The sequence below is a fragment of the Cygnus olor genome, chromosome 20 (genome assembly GCF_009769625.2).
Source record: "Cygnus olor isolate bCygOlo1 chromosome 20, bCygOlo1.pri.v2, whole genome shotgun sequence".
Lineage (NCBI taxonomy): Eukaryota > Metazoa > Chordata > Aves > Anseriformes > Anatidae > Cygnus > Cygnus olor.
In genome coordinates, this window is record NC_049188.1 from 8,602,564 (window position 1) to 8,621,539 (window position 18,976).

The 18,976-nt window shown below is 39.8% G+C and overlaps 1 protein-coding gene across 2 annotated transcripts in view; it reads right to left on the minus strand.

Annotated features, from left to right (window-relative positions):
- TRIM37 (tripartite motif containing 37) overlaps window positions 1-18,165 on the minus strand; it is a 28,053-nt gene extending 9,888 nt beyond the window's left edge. For both annotated transcript variants that reach the window (XM_040532407.1, XM_040532408.1), the window contains exons 1-17: window positions 18,047-18,165; window positions 17,053-17,154; window positions 15,651-15,691; window positions 14,449-14,565; window positions 13,474-13,561; window positions 12,497-12,619; window positions 10,999-11,122; window positions 9,487-9,554; window positions 7,281-7,405; window positions 5,794-5,844; window positions 5,272-5,353; window positions 3,656-3,732; window positions 2,951-3,130; window positions 2,167-2,281; window positions 1,729-1,941; window positions 1,206-1,342; window positions 443-540 (exon numbers count right to left, since the gene is read on the minus strand). In XM_040532407.1, coding sequence (XP_040388341.1) covers window positions 443-540; window positions 1,206-1,342; window positions 1,729-1,941; window positions 2,167-2,281; window positions 2,951-3,130; window positions 3,656-3,732; window positions 5,272-5,353; window positions 5,794-5,844; window positions 7,281-7,405; window positions 9,487-9,554; window positions 10,999-11,122; window positions 12,497-12,619; window positions 13,474-13,561; window positions 14,449-14,565; window positions 15,651-15,691; window positions 17,053-17,121 — 1,708 coding nt within the window. In that variant the 5' untranslated portion in view covers window positions 17,122-17,154; window positions 18,047-18,165. The remainder of the gene's footprint in view (window positions 1-442; window positions 541-1,205; window positions 1,343-1,728; window positions 1,942-2,166; window positions 2,282-2,950; window positions 3,131-3,655; window positions 3,733-5,271; window positions 5,354-5,793; window positions 5,845-7,280; window positions 7,406-9,486; window positions 9,555-10,998; window positions 11,123-12,496; window positions 12,620-13,473; window positions 13,562-14,448; window positions 14,566-15,650; window positions 15,692-17,052; window positions 17,155-18,046) is intronic.
- Window positions 18,166-18,976: the final 811 nt, after the last annotated feature.

Here is an 18,976-nt window from a genome sequence, read left to right on the forward strand (position 1 = left end):
TATTACAATTAAAATATATTTCTGCTTGACTTGTACAGATTTTTCACTTCATTCCTTCCATGTAGTTTAGGTTTTACAGTGCACTAAAATCTAAGTGAATGTATCACATGTTCAGAGGCCACACAGACATCAGTAAGAAATTGCTTGGCAATCTACTTTTGATTGAAATGGAAGGGTTTTCAAAAAGGCAGAGAAGTTTCCCTTCTAACTTACGCATCGTTTTTAAATGAGCACATTCAGAAGATTCCCCCCGCCTTTTTTTACTGAACCAATGAGACGTTTCTGTCACACTGCAATAATCAGTACAAACTACATGATGCAGCATTTCCAAAAATAGAAATGCCTGCAGAACACACAGCTTGGTGTTGCTTCCAAGAAGAACAGGGGAAGAAATCCAGCAGGGTTTTGCATAAATGGGAATTCTGAAGGCTGTTTTTCATACCTGATGCTCCAGGAGTAGCAGCAGCTGCTGCATCCTCCATGAGATCTCCTTCTTCCAACTCCATATTATTACTATATTCCACGTCATTTTCTCCAGACCTTAGGTGATGATTGGGGTGGAAAAGGGAGAATACAATTAATTATCTTCTGTCAGCCCCCTTTAGACATTATGGCACATGCCACTGAGAAAAACACAAAGCAATGTAAATATCTTCTGCATTCCCAGCCACACTAATTAAATGAATAAAAGTGGCAGAAACATCTAGATTGTAAGATCTCATCCTGCAAATGTATGTGTTACAACACATTCTTGTGTTTTAATGAAGATTTTAGGATTTGGCATCACCTCAGCTAAGAAATTTAAATTCTCTAGTTTTAGTTAACTACCTGTCCTTATTATCACTCTCCTACTACCACACCACTTTCTAATACCAAGCCTCTATTTCATTAGTGTTGACCAGTACAGAAAGAGGTTTCTTGGTGTTTTGGGAAAACTCTTACAGAGTAAAAGATAGAAAATGTTACAAAAAATAAAATAAAAAAATGAAGAGACCAGAAAGAAGAACTAGCTGTCTGAAAATTCAATGTTTAACATTAACTGTACCAGTTCATGTTGTTTCCAGTACAGGAAACATCCCTCAGGTTGCACTGACTCCCACATACACCGTAACGGCGATATATCAAATGAGTCAGTTTCCACTAGGACAGGATGATTACCACGGGGAGACACGGTGATGATCTGGGAGGCACTTTAAGTTACTTACATGGTTTCTTCATCAATATCATTTTCTTCAGTGTTACTAGTTGCTGTCGAACTAGCTGAAGAGCTGCTACCATCGAGGTGGTTCACCTCATCTTCTCCAGCCAGATCTACATCCAAATCACCGTCAGAGAGTTCATGCTACAGGAATAACAGAACGAAAAGGAACATCTCACTTGCACCTTAACGCATTTATCAAAACCTACAAAGAGAAATTCTATCTCCACAGAGGTGTCACACTATCACAGAGAAATTAAGAGGGTTTTGAAAGCAAAACTAAAAGCTGGTAACAAACAGGCAAGTTGGATTTTTCAGCTGCAGCTGGGAAACCTTCTTGTGGTAGGATCAAGTAGCTCTGTTCCAGAACATCTCTGTCATCTCTTGCTACCTCTCAAGTTTGTTATCTCCTATTTCCACACAGACACTTATAAATCTAATTTACAACTCAAAAGTTCACCTATGTTTCTACTGCTATCCTAGCATAAAAAGCTACAGAGAAAAGGAGGCAGAAAAGAGAGAATTCCTACATTAAAGTCTTCATGCTGGATCTTCTCTTCATCATCTTCCTTGCTGTCTCGCACTAATCCTGGCGCAGCAACATTCTCAAGTAGTACTTCGGTGCTTTGTCCAGATTTCTTTGATCTTGTTTCTGGACTATCATCGTTCTGGGGACTAAGATGGGTGTCTGGAGGTGAAATGCCTCGTGATTTCTGAGTCCGGGAAAGTTCAATCGCAAGCCTCTTAAATATTAGAAGAATACACAAAAGTGCACATAGAAGACTACAATGGAGCAGCAGCATCAAATAATTTTGTTGACTTGCACATACTGTATTTTAATAATGACAATATCAAAGCACCAATAGCTACCCAAGTAACCAAAATCATCCAATATGAACTTTGTAACCTACACCGGTTCACTGACGGTCAATAAAAGGTGATTTTACAGCAATATACATCCCACTTACTTCTTTGAGATTATTTATTTGTTGGATATAACTTGTCTGAGCTGCTTCCAATTGAGCAATATACCAGTGTTGATCCCGACACTTTTGGAAAAAGGTTGGTGAGCGCACCTGAAACCTTCAAAACAACATCTGTCAGAAAACCGAAACTTTTCAAAGTCTGAAAAGCCATGCATAAGTCCATCAGACAAGCTGGAATCTAGTCTGTTCAGTGTGTTTCATCATACCACGTACTTTATACTCAGTATCCTGAATGCACTGACTGGTAATAGGATGCATTTTGTAGCTGAAGCAGTTATAGGAGAGGTATTTATCTTCACAAACCAATACTATCAGAATTAACGTACTACAAAGCATTTAACAGTAGCAAGAGTAGGACTTCCCAGAGCTCTCCGAAGCAGATAAAGCTTCTACATTTGTCACGACATTGCAGTTTCCATTGGCAGCATTAGTTCCCTTACATTACAGTCTTCCTTCATTCCCAAAGCTCTCCCATGCTTACAACACTACAAGGGAAAGAATAAACCTTTTTCCTGAGTTACCTACAGATCTCCAACCAACGCATATTGAAGTCAAGCATAGCTACTTCTCAAATAAATATATTTCAACTTTTCTCAACTCCCTTAAGCTTTAAAGGAACAAATTTGCTAATGACAGTGAAATCCATTTATGACAAAAACATGTCACAGTTATTTTAAATTCAACTGCTTAACTGTTTCCTACTTCAGTAGTATGATACTTTATGAAATAATAGCAGGAAAAAGCTACACTAAGTTGTCTTTCCTACCTTAGGATCACGGTGTCGTTCTGTCTGTTTAGATAGCCCTCATTGGCTAGCAAGTCTAGACGAAAGAATCTGTTGTAACCCCAGCATTCTCCAACTTCAAAATCGGAAGCAAACTCTCTAATTATGTTTTTAGTGGGATCATTGGTGGACTGGTGAACCATTTCTACACGGTACTCGTACCTGCACAGAGGAAGATCACAGGGATTAATACCAAAGCAAAGAGATGTCAGAACTGATGAACGTGTCAAGTTTAAGAGAACTGCACTTTCTGGGAAGTTGGCATGTCCAGCTGAAGAGGTTGTAAAATTTTACTGAAAATTTACATAAACACTGCTGGGGGAGGAAGGTAGTAGAAGGGAGCAGCCTGTCAAACCAAGCCTGTAAGTCTGTGACTAAATACCAGGAGACACATACTGTCGTCAGTTGTTTAGCCAGCTTGTTTTCTATCTTAAGTAAGGCACTGAGTAACATCTTGAAAATACTATCTTCAGGCACGATTCAAAGCTCAGACAACAGGAATCTCACTAGTCCTTTCAACACTGACTGCATCAGTCCCTAGCAACACTACAGGACTTCAGGTCATTCTTTTCCAACCTCTCCAGATGCTCTGCCAACAGAAGAAACAAACAGAAAAAACAAACCAACCCAACCAACAAAAAAAACACACAACCACAACAGGGCTGTTCTTACTGCCGGTTTGCTTACTTGGAAGTCTCTGGCAGTCCAGCTGACAGCTCCAAGAACACAGACAGGTAGTAGCCCCGTACCACTCCATTTCCATCCTTGAAAAACATAAAATTAGGAGAAGATAAATTGGTTAAAAAAAAGCTAATGCCAGACAAATCCCACCTCTACACTCCCCAGTCTTCAAGGCTCAGAAAACAGCTTCAGTCATATTTTCAGCAGTAGTCTACTTTGTATGCTACAGCTCTGCTTTTTTTCCCTTCTGTGACCAAGAGCTCATCCTGTAATCTGCATCAACGTAGAGCTTGCATCTAGAAGTGCATACACACTCCAGTATTTGTATCACTGATATCAAACTCCAAACAGAGCTTTAGTTACTTTATTAATATTTTAAGAGTTCAATTAAGTGGCAGACCGAATAGACAAACATTTGTCAATATACCAAAAAAAATTAACGTAGTACTGAAAAAGCAGCAAAAAAAGCTCATCAGTTTAGTAGATGTCCTGTTTTCCCTCAAGCTCTCAACATGAAAACAGCTCAAGTTAAACATTAGTTCTGAAATACTTCACGTAAAACTGTATTTCAAAGCCACTTCATTTTTGAAATAAGAGAGTAATATTTTTTTTTTTAGAAAAACATGCAACATGAGAAGTTAGGTCAGTTAACAGAGTAACCATATTAGAATCACCAGAAATCAAGAAAAATTATGGCAAAATTTCCATCACACTCACCTCAATCAAGGATGAAGAATGGTTCAACTTCAATCCTCTAGGTTGAAGAAATATTTCAACTTACCACTTGAAAATAAATTTTAATGTCTTCTGACAGCATACCTTACGTAGTCAATCCTGAATTTACAGTGGTCTGAAAACTTACAGAGGAGTCCACCTCTGCACTGCTAGAATACAATTCTGTACCTATGTGACCTTAACAGCTCTCTGAAGATGCCATTCAAATGACTGATAAAAAAAACTTGTACTCCACCACCAAACTTATGAAGGTATTTCTCCAAACACTTCTGCAGCCAGAACTTCCTGGAAGCACTGACCAGAACAGTGGAGTGAAAAAGATCACACCTTACAGGTTAACGCTCCAACACTGACAAAGATATTGCTTCAGAAGTCTGAATATTCAACCCACTGAAAGACGATAGTACAATACGTACATTTTAACATCACCGTTTGAGGACAGGACAGACAGAAAAACAGATTCCCCTTCAACTAATACTCTGTCGTCCTCCCAACTTCCCACATAAGTATTGTTCATAAACATGAATATGTAAGTTAATCTAGATTTCAGCTTGTTTTTTGTTGTTGTTTTAATTCAAACTAAGAAACACTCAAAGACAAAAAGAGTAAAAATGTCTATTAAAGTTCCCATGGCATAAGACACATTTTAATTGCTTTTACATTAACCAAATTAACTTTACTGAGAACGTTCATGATGGATATCTGGAAGCAGAGAGGGAACACTTCAATGGCTGATGATTAACTCTGCAGCCTGAAGTTTTTTTCCATACAGTTCTTTATATACAACTTGAGGAGAAACTATCTGAAATTTCTCTACAGGAGAAGCATAAGCACGCTGCCTAAGAGTTTTAGGCTGGATAACAATTTTAGTTGAAAATGTAACTCACTGGGTAAACTTTTAACCTCCAACAAAGTCCTGACACTTGAAGAGGTGGACTGTAAACAGGATCTGCTCGCTGACGCAACGTACTAGTGAGAAAGGAGAAAAAACATTTGCTATAGGGACAAAGCAAAACCCTCCATGAAATAGTAAGTAACGCATACACTTGTGCTCTTAATGCTGTAAAGCCATCCTTCATGCTGCACAGAGCATGTAGCCGCATGAGGCCCATGCAAAATGTTCAGTGCCCTTAAGAATATACATTCCTTGCAAAATTATTCAATATTTTGAAAAAAGAAAACTAAGTAGTTTATCTTTATCGTGAAAAGCCTTTTATCTATCGATTTAGCTAGGGTTAATTGCTATTCACCTGGTAAATAAGAGATTTTGACTGAATTCATACAGCTTAGTTCATATCTAACAGTTTTCAGTAAAGATTATTCAGTGTTTTAAAGAATACTACATGTGAACAGAAGAAACAGAAGCAGCTTCCTGATATTCACAGTAATTTCATAAGATACAATCTTACCTGAAGTTTTCCAGTACAAAAGTAGTTGAGTCATAGGCTGGGACCAATTCACTGAGGGAAAAAAAAATACATTAGAACACACTGAGTAACATGACATTAAAAATTCCAACTTCTGGAATTTTCAGAAGCATTTCATATGATTTAGGTCAGTAGCGCCACTGAGATTCACCAGGACTACACTGGGTTATTTCAGCACTTTTGAAGAATCCATTTATAAGCCATTCTCCCCAGCACCTCTCTACGTTATATTGCACATCAAATCAAGTATTTTATGTTAAGAAGAAAAAGCAGCTGAAATTATTTAAAAAGAGTTAAGAGGATTTACCCTTTTACCTGTTACACCTAGTAATCTGTTAATAAGAGTGAATTTTTAACATAAAATTCCTTGATAGCTCTAGAAGGATGAACCTACTGCATGGCTAGAAATACAAAGCTTAAATGGTTCATGTTTCAGAGCAGTACATATCTTATTGCCACTGGGAAATGAATATTCAGCTTTAAACTCTCCTCAGACAGTACTTTATTTTTTTCAGAACACACTTCAGACAATAGTTTTGAGATTTCATTTAAAAGCAAGCTAAACTGGTATTTGCTAAAGAACACAAACGGATTTGAGGAGTTCTTTTAAGATTTCTCACACTTGCAATTTTACGGAGACAATTTGCAGCCAGCTATCCTAAACCCACAGACTTCTTCAGAGCCCAGCATTAACAGCACTCTTTTATGAAGAATTGTGTTAGGAAGTGATTTTGGCTATATATTCTGAATTAAGGTGACCTGCAGAGGCATCTCATGAGAGCCTTGCAATTATATACTGAATGACCCCAATAATAAGAGAAAAAGGACAAATCGGTAAACTAAGTGTAAAAGAAAAAAAATAAAATCTAGTCATCTGGAACCCGCTGTTCTGACTCCCCAGCAGAGACTACAGACTTATGAAATAAGCCCTGCTGGAACAGAAAAGCCTGCTTGAGACATACACTACTAAAAGAAATTAAACAGTTTGACATTTTTGGCGTATAAACCCAGACCCCAGTTCAGTCAGAGATAACAGGTTTAACACTGAGAAAAGGACAGAACCCCACTACTGCACAGATTACTGCTGCCACAGCTCGCAAGGCTGAGATGCAAGACACCTCTTCACTAGAGGTGGGTACCAAGAAATCTCTCTAGCAACCTGCCCATCAGCCTCTTATCACACACTTGTTCAAATCCACACATTAAAATACAGTGGTAGTGTCCTGTCCTAGTTTTATAGAAGGCTTATGCACATCAACATACATCTACCTCCCAGACTCATTGCAACATCCTCTTCCATACAAAGGAAATCTGTCTCATGGGACAATCTTCAGCAATTTGAGAATCCTTTACAAAGTAAAATGGGAAAGGGATATTCTCCTCTAAACATTTTTTTAAACAAGCAAAGCAAACAGTTATAAGACAGCTTTCAAGTTCAAGCTACAACAGAGAGGAAACACAATGTTTACCTTGTGAAGTCTGGAGGAACAGGAGTAGTGACAAATGAGGCCATAGGTTTCCGATGAACCTGCTGGAACATCATCAGGATCTCTGAACTTTTGGATATCAACTCACTCTTGCTGCAGGATCGTAACTATACAGGGGAAAATAGGAAAAAAAAATCCTTACATCATTAAGACAAAACAGATTTTGATCACTTGTTTTTAAACGAATGAACTGCATGTCTGCACCAGCTTCACAAAAGTTTCCCACAATGCAATCTACAATGATGCTTCAAGGGTATTTTGTTGTTGCTTTGTTTGTTTCATTTCCCTTGAAACTGTCAGCTATTATAATCAATAGTCATGTGTTCTAAAATTTCTCTTAAGTTGTTAAAATGGTATTTTAATTCTGTCTCACTCCCAGGCCTGTGCAACCCATTTGGGAACTCCTGAATATTGAAGACTGTCAAGTTCTACAGTGAAAATTAAAACAATTAGTGTGTATTTCACTTAGGTTGAAAGAGTATGTATAAAAATGTCTGATTAATACCAAGTCACACATATTACTGTGCTTATACAACAATAGCAAAGTAAATCAATCTGGAAAAGAAGCTTAATTAGACATTAGGATAATTTGCTCAATATATCATGACACAGCAAGACAAGCTCCTGTGACATTAGACAGTTTCTGTGTTTCAGTTATTCCTTTACTGTCTTACTGCCAAGCACTGTACTTTTTTTCCCCCAACCACATTTGAACAAAATGAAGCCTATATTATCTTAAAGAGATGGCAAAAAATTAAAAAGCATTTCAATCCACTTCATTCAAGGTGGCCTACAGGACCAGTCTAATAATGAAGATGTTTTCAAAATCTCAACAAAACTAATCTTGTACGTTCCTTGAATAGCTATTACTGTATCTTCTAAACCTATGTGCTAAAGGAGACAAATTACTCTGCTTCTTATTTATGCTTTAAATATTGGAAGAATACATCTTAGATTTACAGTTCAAACTTTCTGCCAGGCTTAAGTGAGACTGATATGCGCATTTAAAAAAGCCACATTTTTGCTGTAAGTTCTTCAAATAATCCTACTACTTCCCCCCCTACACACAAAAAAAAGTAAAATTCAAAGCCCCTTTTAACAAAGACATATATAATGAATTTAAACTAGCAGTAACAGTTGACAGATAACTGCATCTTCTCGTGGCTCTTTAGCTAGTACGCTTTTCCTCCTGTTTTGGATGGAGAAGAGGTCATATTTCATTGGTGTCAACTTGTTATCATTTGAATGCTTTTTCCACAAAAGAGAAGCTGATCTGCAGACGTGCGCGCACAGTTTCTCAAAGATTTACAAGGTCCTCATTCGGATTGCAACATAAGTAATTTTTGAACGAGCTATAAACAGAGGGCTCTCAACAAACAGGCAAAAACATGCTGATGCATGGTATGCAGGAGTACTCATCCTCCTGGTGTCATCAATTCCTCAACCACAACGTTCCATCATAGGTATGAAATCATTAACTCAAGTGCAAGGAGAACACAATAATTGCTGATCAGGTTACAAAGTCAGCTTAGCATTCTTACTCAATCAAAAGCATGGCAGGAGAATGAAGAATGAATACAGGACAAGAGGCATAATTCACCAAGAAACTTCCCCCACCATCCCCAATCTGAAATATCAAACCCTCCTGAAAGACAATTACTGGATGTGGTCGAAGGAAGAAGACCCTTCCACTTTCTCAGAGCAGGTACAAATTGTTCAGGAAAAGTACAATCAGGCTCTGCAGAACTCGAGCGTTTCATTTACAAAAGCTGAACTTGTGTAGCTAGAGTGAAAAGAGTGATACAAGGTCATCTTGGAGAGAGAAACAGTAGATTTTTTTTTAATTCTCCATTTATAGCCACTGCAATTCATATGCTGTTGGCAGTGTCAAAGCTAACAGAACCTACCCACATGGCCTAAATGCTGTTACCTTAAACAAATGCATAATTGTGTATTTTGTAATTGCTAGGAATCCCTGTAGTAGCTTTTCAAACAACAGAAGATAACACATTTCATTATTTCTAGAAGACACACTTGCTTTTAAGAAGAAATTGTGCAACCTAAGGCCACTCGAATGAAAAGATACCATGAAGAAATAGCTCTAGCCATCAATTAATAGTTTAAAAATAAAAAAAGGTCAACTGAGAAATTATCTATGCAACACATTTCAGCTTTTTTTCATCATCACCTGATGTTCTACTTCTTGAAGCAGGGATTCCAAAAGTTCAGTTTCTTGGGTAAGAGATGTCTTTTGACCTGTTTAAAGAAAGGAAGACCTGCTTAAAGACAAGATGACACAGTCGCTAGATTTTAAGAAATTTAGCTCTTTTTTTTCCCACCCTCGTCTGGAAGCTGCCCCAAAACCTAATAAGGTAAAGGATTTCTAAATATACCAAGGTTGATTGAAAAAGCATTTTAAAAGCAAGCCTACGTTTTTAATCAGAGCTGTAGTGATGAACTCACTTGAGGTTAAGACAGTAATGAAACATTCTTTGTGTCCCAGAAATGGTAGGTTTGTTGTTTTGGGGCGCTTCTTCAGACAAAAAAAAAAAAAAAGGCAGGTTTCACTTCACTGAATTTACTCTCCTTCAGAAATCCCTTTTATATTAGCTGACACTTTTTTCTTAAAGTCCACTACTTCTCTGGGCTTTGATAATAAGGGTTTTCTTCATAAAAAAATGAACAATGTTTAAACATGTTTGTAAATTTCAACTGGCATGAAGACTGTGACAAAAAAGAATAATTCCCACATTTGTCTGTTTTCCTATTGTGGGAATTTACTTTGTCACCATGATATATTCAGTGTCTGAAGAGTGGTTTCTAGTCCTTAGAAAAAAAGGTGTTACACACACACAAAATGCTAATCTGTAGATAAAAATAACTAAAACATTCTGCCAAGGTTTTAAGACTGATCTTCAATCACTACACCTTAAAATAAACCTTGCAACTTGTTACTATATTCAATATAGGCACAAAATACGTACAAATCCTGGATTGAACTTAAAGCAAGCATTTTAAAGAACCGTGATTTTGAAGAGGATCCTAACATACAGCTGAAGTACATTGATGTTTTATTTTTAAATGGAAATGAACTGTAAGAATAAAAGCAAGCATTATCAAAGCTAAAGACATTTTGCAAGCACGAAAAATTTTAGAATTTCTTTTGGGTGGGGAGTGGCGGTGGGTGAAGATTCCAAGCATCAGAAATATGTTTTGCAGCACAACTGTTTTACTGTATTATTTCTGGGACAAGCACAAGGCCTACGATCTATTTGTTCATGTACTCTAATCTACTGGTTGTATACTTCGCAAAACCAAGTTTCTCAGTATAACATTTTTAACAGTGTGTCAAGAGACAAGTATCCCAAGAAGATGTCACCTTTAGTATGTGCTGCTATCAATGCATTTACAAAAACTACAGCACACATGGGAAAAACAAGGCACAGATGAAAAATGAGTTTATTAGATGGGGTTTTGCAAAAGAACAAAACCAGGATATGTCCAGCAACTTAGAGTGGCATCAGAGTAACTACAAAATTAAATACAAGCTTTGCTGTAGATAGTTTTCTGTCAGCAGTTTCCTTGCTTAATACCATAAAATGTGTAAGGAGTCATACTCCTAGGGTAAGAAAGTTTCTCGATCGATTTATACATTGTAAATATATTGCTCCCATTTGTAATACATGAAGCAAATACTCACCCATTAGTGTTATAAGCTTATTCTTCAGCTGAGTGTCTAACCGGGCAATCATCATCTCCACTGCATTTCTTATTTCCCGAACTCGTTCATCCTTCGCACTACGCACGGCCTCCACATTCCGCTCCTAAAAGAGGGTTCAGAAAAAAACACGCACAAAAAGAAAGTCTTCCCACTTTAGCACATTTCACTCGTTTGCACATCAACTCCACTCTTCCAGACCCCAGAGTTATCCGAAAAGGCCATTTAGAGCCCCCTCCATCCCTATTTTTCTAGGAGGAAAAATGAAAATCCTGGTCTTAATGGACTGAAGTTTGCACGTGTAGAATTAGAAAACAGGAATGTGTTTTTAGATGAGCTGTATTGCAGACTATTCCTATTGACAATCTAAGTACTTCATTATTATGTTGTAAATTTTCTTTTGACTTTTATTGAATATATAAGTGTGCCCTCTGGTGGGTGACCAAAGGTTAACAACAAACCAGCGATACTTTCTCATTACAGAGATTTATCCTATAGGAATTCTTTATACCAAAATCTGTGAATACAAGTACCTGTTTCTCTTCTGTAACTTGAGCAGCACAGCAAAGTTACTTTTTTTGGAAAAAAGAATAATTTGATTTAAAAAATTGTGCCTCTCTCCCTGCAGTGAATCTTTCTACGTTTTACAAATACAAGTAACCCACTTGGTGATGTAACTTGGTCAGGTGCACTGAGACAGAGGTAACCACCAGTGCATGCAGCAAACAGCTACCTGAATTATAGCATACACAGGAACCACACGGAAACTTTTTCAAAGATAGGATGCATTTATGCAGCATGTATGAGAACTTACTGTGTGGTCCTCGTGAAAATAAAGTAAGTGTCACAGCATTCAGCGGGTCCTTCCTAGAATGCAGAGAACTGCACTGATTTGTTGGAATTGCCACTGAAACTGCCATGGCTGAACGTGTCAGGTGTTTGGACTTCTAGCACTCTTATCGCTATGCGAAGGAAAAAGTGGGGTTCATAAACTTCAGATCTCTAACTAGTGAGCATCCTGTAGGCTCAAATATACTTGTATTTTATTCTCCCAAAGAAAGAAAAATAAGCTGTACTCGAACAAAGCATTTTTTGTACTTGCTTAGCACAGTAGTCTGCACTCTTTAAGTGTTTACAAATACACAACTTCCAAAGAACTGCAGAAGTCTAGCTTTTAAATAGCATACATCAAAAATTCCCTGTGCTAGCTAACTCGCATCTTTTTCTGTCTGGTAGCTACACAAAAAACATTGAGAATATGTTTGTCCTTCCCCAGCTTATAAAAAGAACTTAACTAAAAAGTGAAAGTGTCTGTCTGTGGGATCACCTGATTATGTTCACAGAAACAACAGCACAGAGGTACTGAAAACATCCACGAATATATGAAATGGTGTACTACTTCCATTTCCTGCTTCACGGTTATCCTTTGACAACAGCATACTGCCAGAAAGCTTAATGTTACGTTGAATCAATTTCTTACCACTTCTTGCACTAAACTGATCAATTCCATGAGTCTTCTCCTAAGCTTTGCCACTTCTTCGTTTACTTTTGTGACATGTTGTTCGTATATTTCCGCCAGTGGCTTAAAAGTATGTCCTCCATGCTGTAAAAAATAAAAAAAAATAAATAAATGGGAGGGAATGGGGAAAACAGAACATGCCATTTTAATTTTATTCCAGTCCTATTAAATTACTGAAAGAAAGGGGAAGAAAGCCTCCTGGTGTATCACTCATTTTGGAAAGGTTCCAAAGCAGATTGCATGTAGGAAGTCTGTCTTTCACTTCCCTTCATAAGAAGTCATGAATTTGACTTTCATAACATCAAAGCTTCCTGTCAAGAATTATTTGGAGTCTCAATGGTCCTCCAAAAATAACCTGATTTATTTATTGTACAATACTAACAAATCAAAGATAGAAGAGTTATTACTATTATTATTAAAACACCCTTCCCAAACAAAGGCAGTACACCGTTTAAGCTATACTCAATCACTTATATTCCAACGCACAACAGCAGTCTCTCCTTGAAATATTCAACTGAAGGGATAATAAAGTGTGGTGAATTGTGCTACCAATGAACCTTTGCATATATTAGAGATCATTGCCCAGAATATTTAACAGGTTATCTATATATTCTGAGAAAGACTTCCTTTGCCCACAGAATTTTTCACCACCATCTACGGTTTGTCCAAGACATCATGAAGTTAGTAACAAGGAAGGTGATTTTGACTTTTCAGCAAAAATTAAACTTGCTTCTATAATCAGAAACAGAAGATACTTCTTTGCAAAACCAATCTTTGTATTAAATTATAAATGCATATATAACTATAGTATTTGCACGGTAATTCAATGCCACACCGACAGTTTCATAGCCTATTTCTTCAAACTGCAGGCAGACGTAACACTGGCAGTCTCTTACTAAAACATACCACGTGCAACATATAAACAAGCCTCTTCTTACCATTCCTCCCCAAAGCGCACATTGATGGCAGATACATTTCTTACAGGTCCAGCAGAATACACTAAGCTTTTCATGATGATTTTCACACCTCAAATAAAAAATAAAACACGTAAGCAACAGAAAACACCTATTAATTTTCTGCTAACTCAGTTTAATATTTTCATTTGTTTTGCCACTCGGAGTGAAACACAAAACTCCAGCAGAGCATAAATCATCAGCATAGTTTTGCAACAAGAATAGTTGGCAAAAATCTTCCATAAAATAAATGTTGTTCTTAGTGTTCTCTCAGGAAATATTTCATAGAGAAAGTACATTAATAAAATGTGATTTATACCCAAGAGGCAGAGGGTATCATCACTGAACCAACCTCTGAATTCTAGAAGTTAATCCTTCACATCATTAAAATTCCAATCATATGCAACCTAAAGTAACCACAGAACAATGGCTTATAAGCTTTTTCAACAAACTGATCGCTGTCATTTCTTAAAATTTCAGGCATAGCATCAATCAGCAAGCCAAGCACAGAGCAGGCAAACCTCCAACACATGCCTCTCCCTTCCTCCTCCCCTAGGTTTCAGGAACTTGGGGAAACAGGAGGTATGGAACATGTCATTAGACCCTATCCATATCTCAATAATACTCCTCACACTTTTCTCCTCCAAATCTCCAGACTATTTTATATATATATATATTATATATCTGTTTTTATATGAATATAAATCTTAAACACATAGTAGTTTTCTAGGCAAATAAAGTTAGGAACCCTTCTCATTGCTATTAATTATGACAGAAGTGAACTCCAACTTTTAGACAGTGCGAAACAGCACTGCTTTGTCTGTCAAGCAACAGCACAATTCAATTTTTAAGTAAGAGAAGTTACGTTTGTTTCCCTGACTTTAAAAATCAGCTGAAATTCAAAGTTCACTCATGTAAAGCAACCCGCAAAACCCTTCATGTGAAGAATGCTCCATTTACTTGTCTTTTTCATTTTCCTCGTGCTTTGTCAGATTACACAGTTGAAGTGTGTCAAGCTGTTGTGTGACCTCTTCTGCCCAACGACAGTTTACAAGCTCTCGTAGCTGCAGCGGGGCTCTGCAAGAAGCATTGCAAGAGTTACAGCAAGAATTCAGCTCCAGGAGCTAAAAGAGCAGCATCAAAATGAAATCGGTTCATCAATTCTACAGTATTGGAAAAGCCATGGGCAAAATGCTGAAGCTATACTAGTTATTTCAGAGAAAAAAAAAAAGATTAGAAAAGTAACATTTTAAGTTCATTTGTTCGTATTGGGGGAAGAAAACCAAACCGCCCCACAACTACATATAGAACACCTACACAGGGAAACCAAGAACTATGTTAAGATTTGGTAATAGACTCCTGGATAACACTGGGGAAATTCTTTCATTTCTCAGTGCTTCTTCGATCCCTCCCATTATTCAGCCATCCCCATAGGAGTGCTTCAAACTATCCCCCTTGTAAAACACAGACATATTTACCCCCTTACAAGCACTTAGAACTAATGATTAAATACTTTAAAAGTTGAATATGAAGTTCTACAGTAATGGTTGGTTGTTTTTAGAAATACCTCCCCCCCCTTAGAGGCAAATACATCCCTTCCCCTTCCTTAGGGCAAAACACACCCCACCTCCCAAATGTCAGTTTATCAAGAACTAGAATTGCTAGGCACGCAGGAACCAGAAGCACTAAGGTGTGCCATGGGGCAGGGGAGGGTTGTGTTGCACTGAAAACAAAACAAAACCTGCACGCACTCAGTAGGTACCTCTCTGAGGATTTGCAACACAACAGGTAAATCTCTCGAATTACAGGTATAAAATAAAAGTACGTTTCAGGCTGAACACTGAAATTTCTGGTCTCTTATTCTTGCAAGACGAACATTAAAAGTTCTAAGGGGAACACCATCTAGTTACTCTTATTATATGGCAATAGGAAACAGCAGAGTAACAGGGTAAGAACGAAGATCTTGCTTAACTTGTCACACAACTGCAACATACGTTAGAGTAAGTAATATATCGGGTAAATTTTTATTGTGACAGCCAGCAGGTCTCAAAAATCACACTTAAAAAATTTATGTAAATTGCATTGAAGAAAGACCCTTCAGAACTAACTGGCCAGTGCACCCAATTCCTGATAATTTATTCCTCATATTAAAAATACCTTACCTACAATGAGGGCACTGAGCTCTTTGTTCAGTCAGCCAACGCTATGAAGGGGAAAAAAAAATAATGAAAGAAAGCACCAGAAAAGAACTGCTAACAAGTACATTCTATTGTTATTTAGGAGTTACTCCCCTTTGTTACCTTGTATGCGGTAATAACGCTTTTATTTAGCCTTCCTGCATTTTTCCATTTTTAGAGATTTGTAATTTAACTGTTCAACCACTTAGTTACCGAAGAAGCAGCTATTTGTATCTTAGTAACACCACCACCACCGTTCTTTAGTTGTCAAAACTAAAAAGGGAATTTTGAGGTACCCAATATTCCCCTAGAAACCACGTATCTGGTGCAGATTTCCATAGCTACAGACTAAAGAGCATATTTCAAGAAAAGAAAGCAAAAGACACAGCAAGTATATTTTCCTGACTCTGAAGTATTTGAGGTAACTTATTTCTTCTTCTTGAGCTATTTATACACAAGTTAGACACCTGCAGTTCAAATCCACAAGGACCCTTTGACTAGCCCTCTTCCAGAAAGTTCCCTTCAAAGACAAGGAGCTGAGGAAAGAACTTCATCAGGCCGCTACAGCTTACAGATGTGAAAGATCAGCAGCTGAAAGGCTCATCCTTTGGCAGCTCACTGCTATATTTAAAGATTCTCATGAAAAATCTCTCACCACCCAGCAACAGCACGTCATCTAACATCCTTAACGTGCAGCACAAATCCTTCACCGACAGCTCTTGGCAGAGCTTTCAGAGAGAACGATGACTGTCTGTTGTGATTCCTGGAAGTACTGGTCGAGGTCTGAGAACCCCAGCTGAACCCTCTCGCACTACGTTAGCGCAGCACAACGCCTGGACTCAGAACTGAAGCATCACGCGTTAGTAACTGTCACCTTAATAAGTGAATTAAGGTGCTTCGGATGCTGCTTCAGCCCACTGGACCAGACACGCTCAAGGAGGCTTCTGCCTGCATCTGATCACATCATTCCAGCTCGGGAACTATTTTATAACATCTCCAAGGTAAGAGGTGATGTTATGACTTCCCAGCGTTCCATATTGACAGACGCAGTCATCGTTTGATTCCTGTCCCAACTCTGTAGTCCATACCGACGTCTCTGACTTTCAAAATACGTTAAAGAAAGGGTCACTGTGTACCTGTTTCTTAAGAGCAACTCTTCCAGACAGTCCCTATAATTAGCACTACTAAATGCAAAGCACAGCCTGCCTAGTTTTTCCTCAGCGTTGTAAGAGATTTTGAAAGGAAAACTAGAGAGCACACAGCAGGAAAAAGAAATCCTCAGAACCCCACAAAAAGAGGCAAGGAAGAAGCTAGAATGTGTTTGTAAGATCACAGTATTTTCTAAGTTCAAACGTTTGCAAAAGTAAGCCATAATAAGCAAACTCACCCGAATACAACTGAAACAGCACAGCTTGGAGCAATGAGGACACAGTCGTGCATCACGCAATTTCTCCATACAAATAAAACATCGGAATACTTCAGCAATACTCTGGAAAAAGGTAGATTATTGCTATTGTTATGCCACACACTTCTGACATATGAGAGAGGCATTTTTCAGGCAGAATGCCAGGTTGAACAGGTGCAATCCCATTCCAAACAGCAACGGGTAGTGCATCTCAAAGCACGATACTAGGTCAAACACCACGGCTCTCCTCCCCGCCTCCTCTTACATCCCACCAGCTCTCAGCACCCATTTTGAAACACAGTTCTTTAAGCAATATGTTTTTTGTTTGGTTTCCCTTTTTCCAAGGGGGAATTTCCGTAGCCAAGAGATATTATTCCTCCTTGTGTTCACACGGCATTGAACGGTCGCCAGAAACAACTGCGCTGTACCCGCGGATTCAAAACCTAGGAGCTCCAACATACAGGCATTAAGCTAATTTAAAAGCACGTTAAGTGCATGTATGATACAGAGTGCTAATGAGAAGGCTCGCATTGGACAGAGCATTTTATTGACTAATAGGACTTAAATCCTTTTAACGTCTACCATTACCACCATGCTTTCTCTGTTCCCTCCACGTCCCCCCGATTACCCTCGGTCAGCAGGGATCAATTTCACGCACGGTTTCGCTGCACCCCCGGCAGAGAAGCCATTTGCCTGGCCCCACCTAACCCCTCCCCATCCCCAAACAGCAAGGTTATTTCCCAGCGCCGAGCCCCGCTTGCTCTCCCCGCCGAGGGCTGTCCCAGGACCGAGCAGCTCCCCCCCCGCACACCAGGAACCGGACCCCCGCCAGCTTTAACCCCCCTACACAACCCCCCCCCCCCCCCAGCCGCCAGGCGCCCCGCAGGAGGCCAGGCCCTCCGCTAACGGCCGCACGGCCCAGGCGGAGCACGGCGGGGCCGGGCCGGGCCGGGCCCCTTGCAGGGGGGCCGCTCACCTCCACGCTCTGCTCGTCCAGGGCCGCGGCCCCCCCGGCCCGGCCCGGCCCCGGTGCGCTCCGGAGGCGCCGGGCCGCGGCCGCGGGGAGGGAGGGAGGGGAGCGGGGGGCGGGGCTTAGCCGCGGCGCGCCCGGTTTGGGGGGCGGAGCCTGACCCCGCCGCAGCACTGCGCGCGCGCGCGCCCGAGTGGGCGGGGCTAAGGGCGGGCGTTGGCGCGCGCGGGGCGGCAGGGGCGCGCCGCTGTCCTGCCCGGCCCGGCCCCGGGGCTGAGCGGCAGCTCGCAGGGGTTGGAGGCAGGGGCAGCCGCCGGGCTCAGCTCGCTGCCCCGCGCCCACGAGTCGGTGCCAGGCAGCGGGGGGCGGCACCGATGGGTTCCCGCATCTCGCGTGGGGTTTTGAAATGGAGCGGGGTAACCGCGGCCTTGAGGACAGTTTGTTTTACCAGGCGCTGTCCCAGCTGCGCTTGTTTTCCCGCTTACAGGTCACTTGGACCACGTTGCGCTAACAGAACTTTAGCGTTGCTGAAGGTAGGGGGAGTAAAGAGCAACCCTAGCAGTCAGGGATCGATAGGGTTGTGATGTGAAGCAGCTTTGTAGGTAAAACAGCACTCAACAGCATCAAATCAGGGTATCCCCGGTCCTTTTCTCCCCTTTCTTGCCCAATACGGACCCTGCTCCTCTTCACGACAAACTCCAAATAGACAGACCAGGGCACCAACAAGCTCAGAAATGAGCGTTCCCCTTTGTGTAGGCACCAATTTAAATTTCTCTTCTTTGCTGGCCATCGTTTCACAAAATCTAGAGGATCTTACTAAACTTCAGATATCCTCCTTTCTCAAGTTAGATTGAAATAAACAAAAAAAAATGATAAACAAGCAAACCCATCCAAAACAACCCAAACAACCTGTGAGGGTGGTCAGACACTACAAGA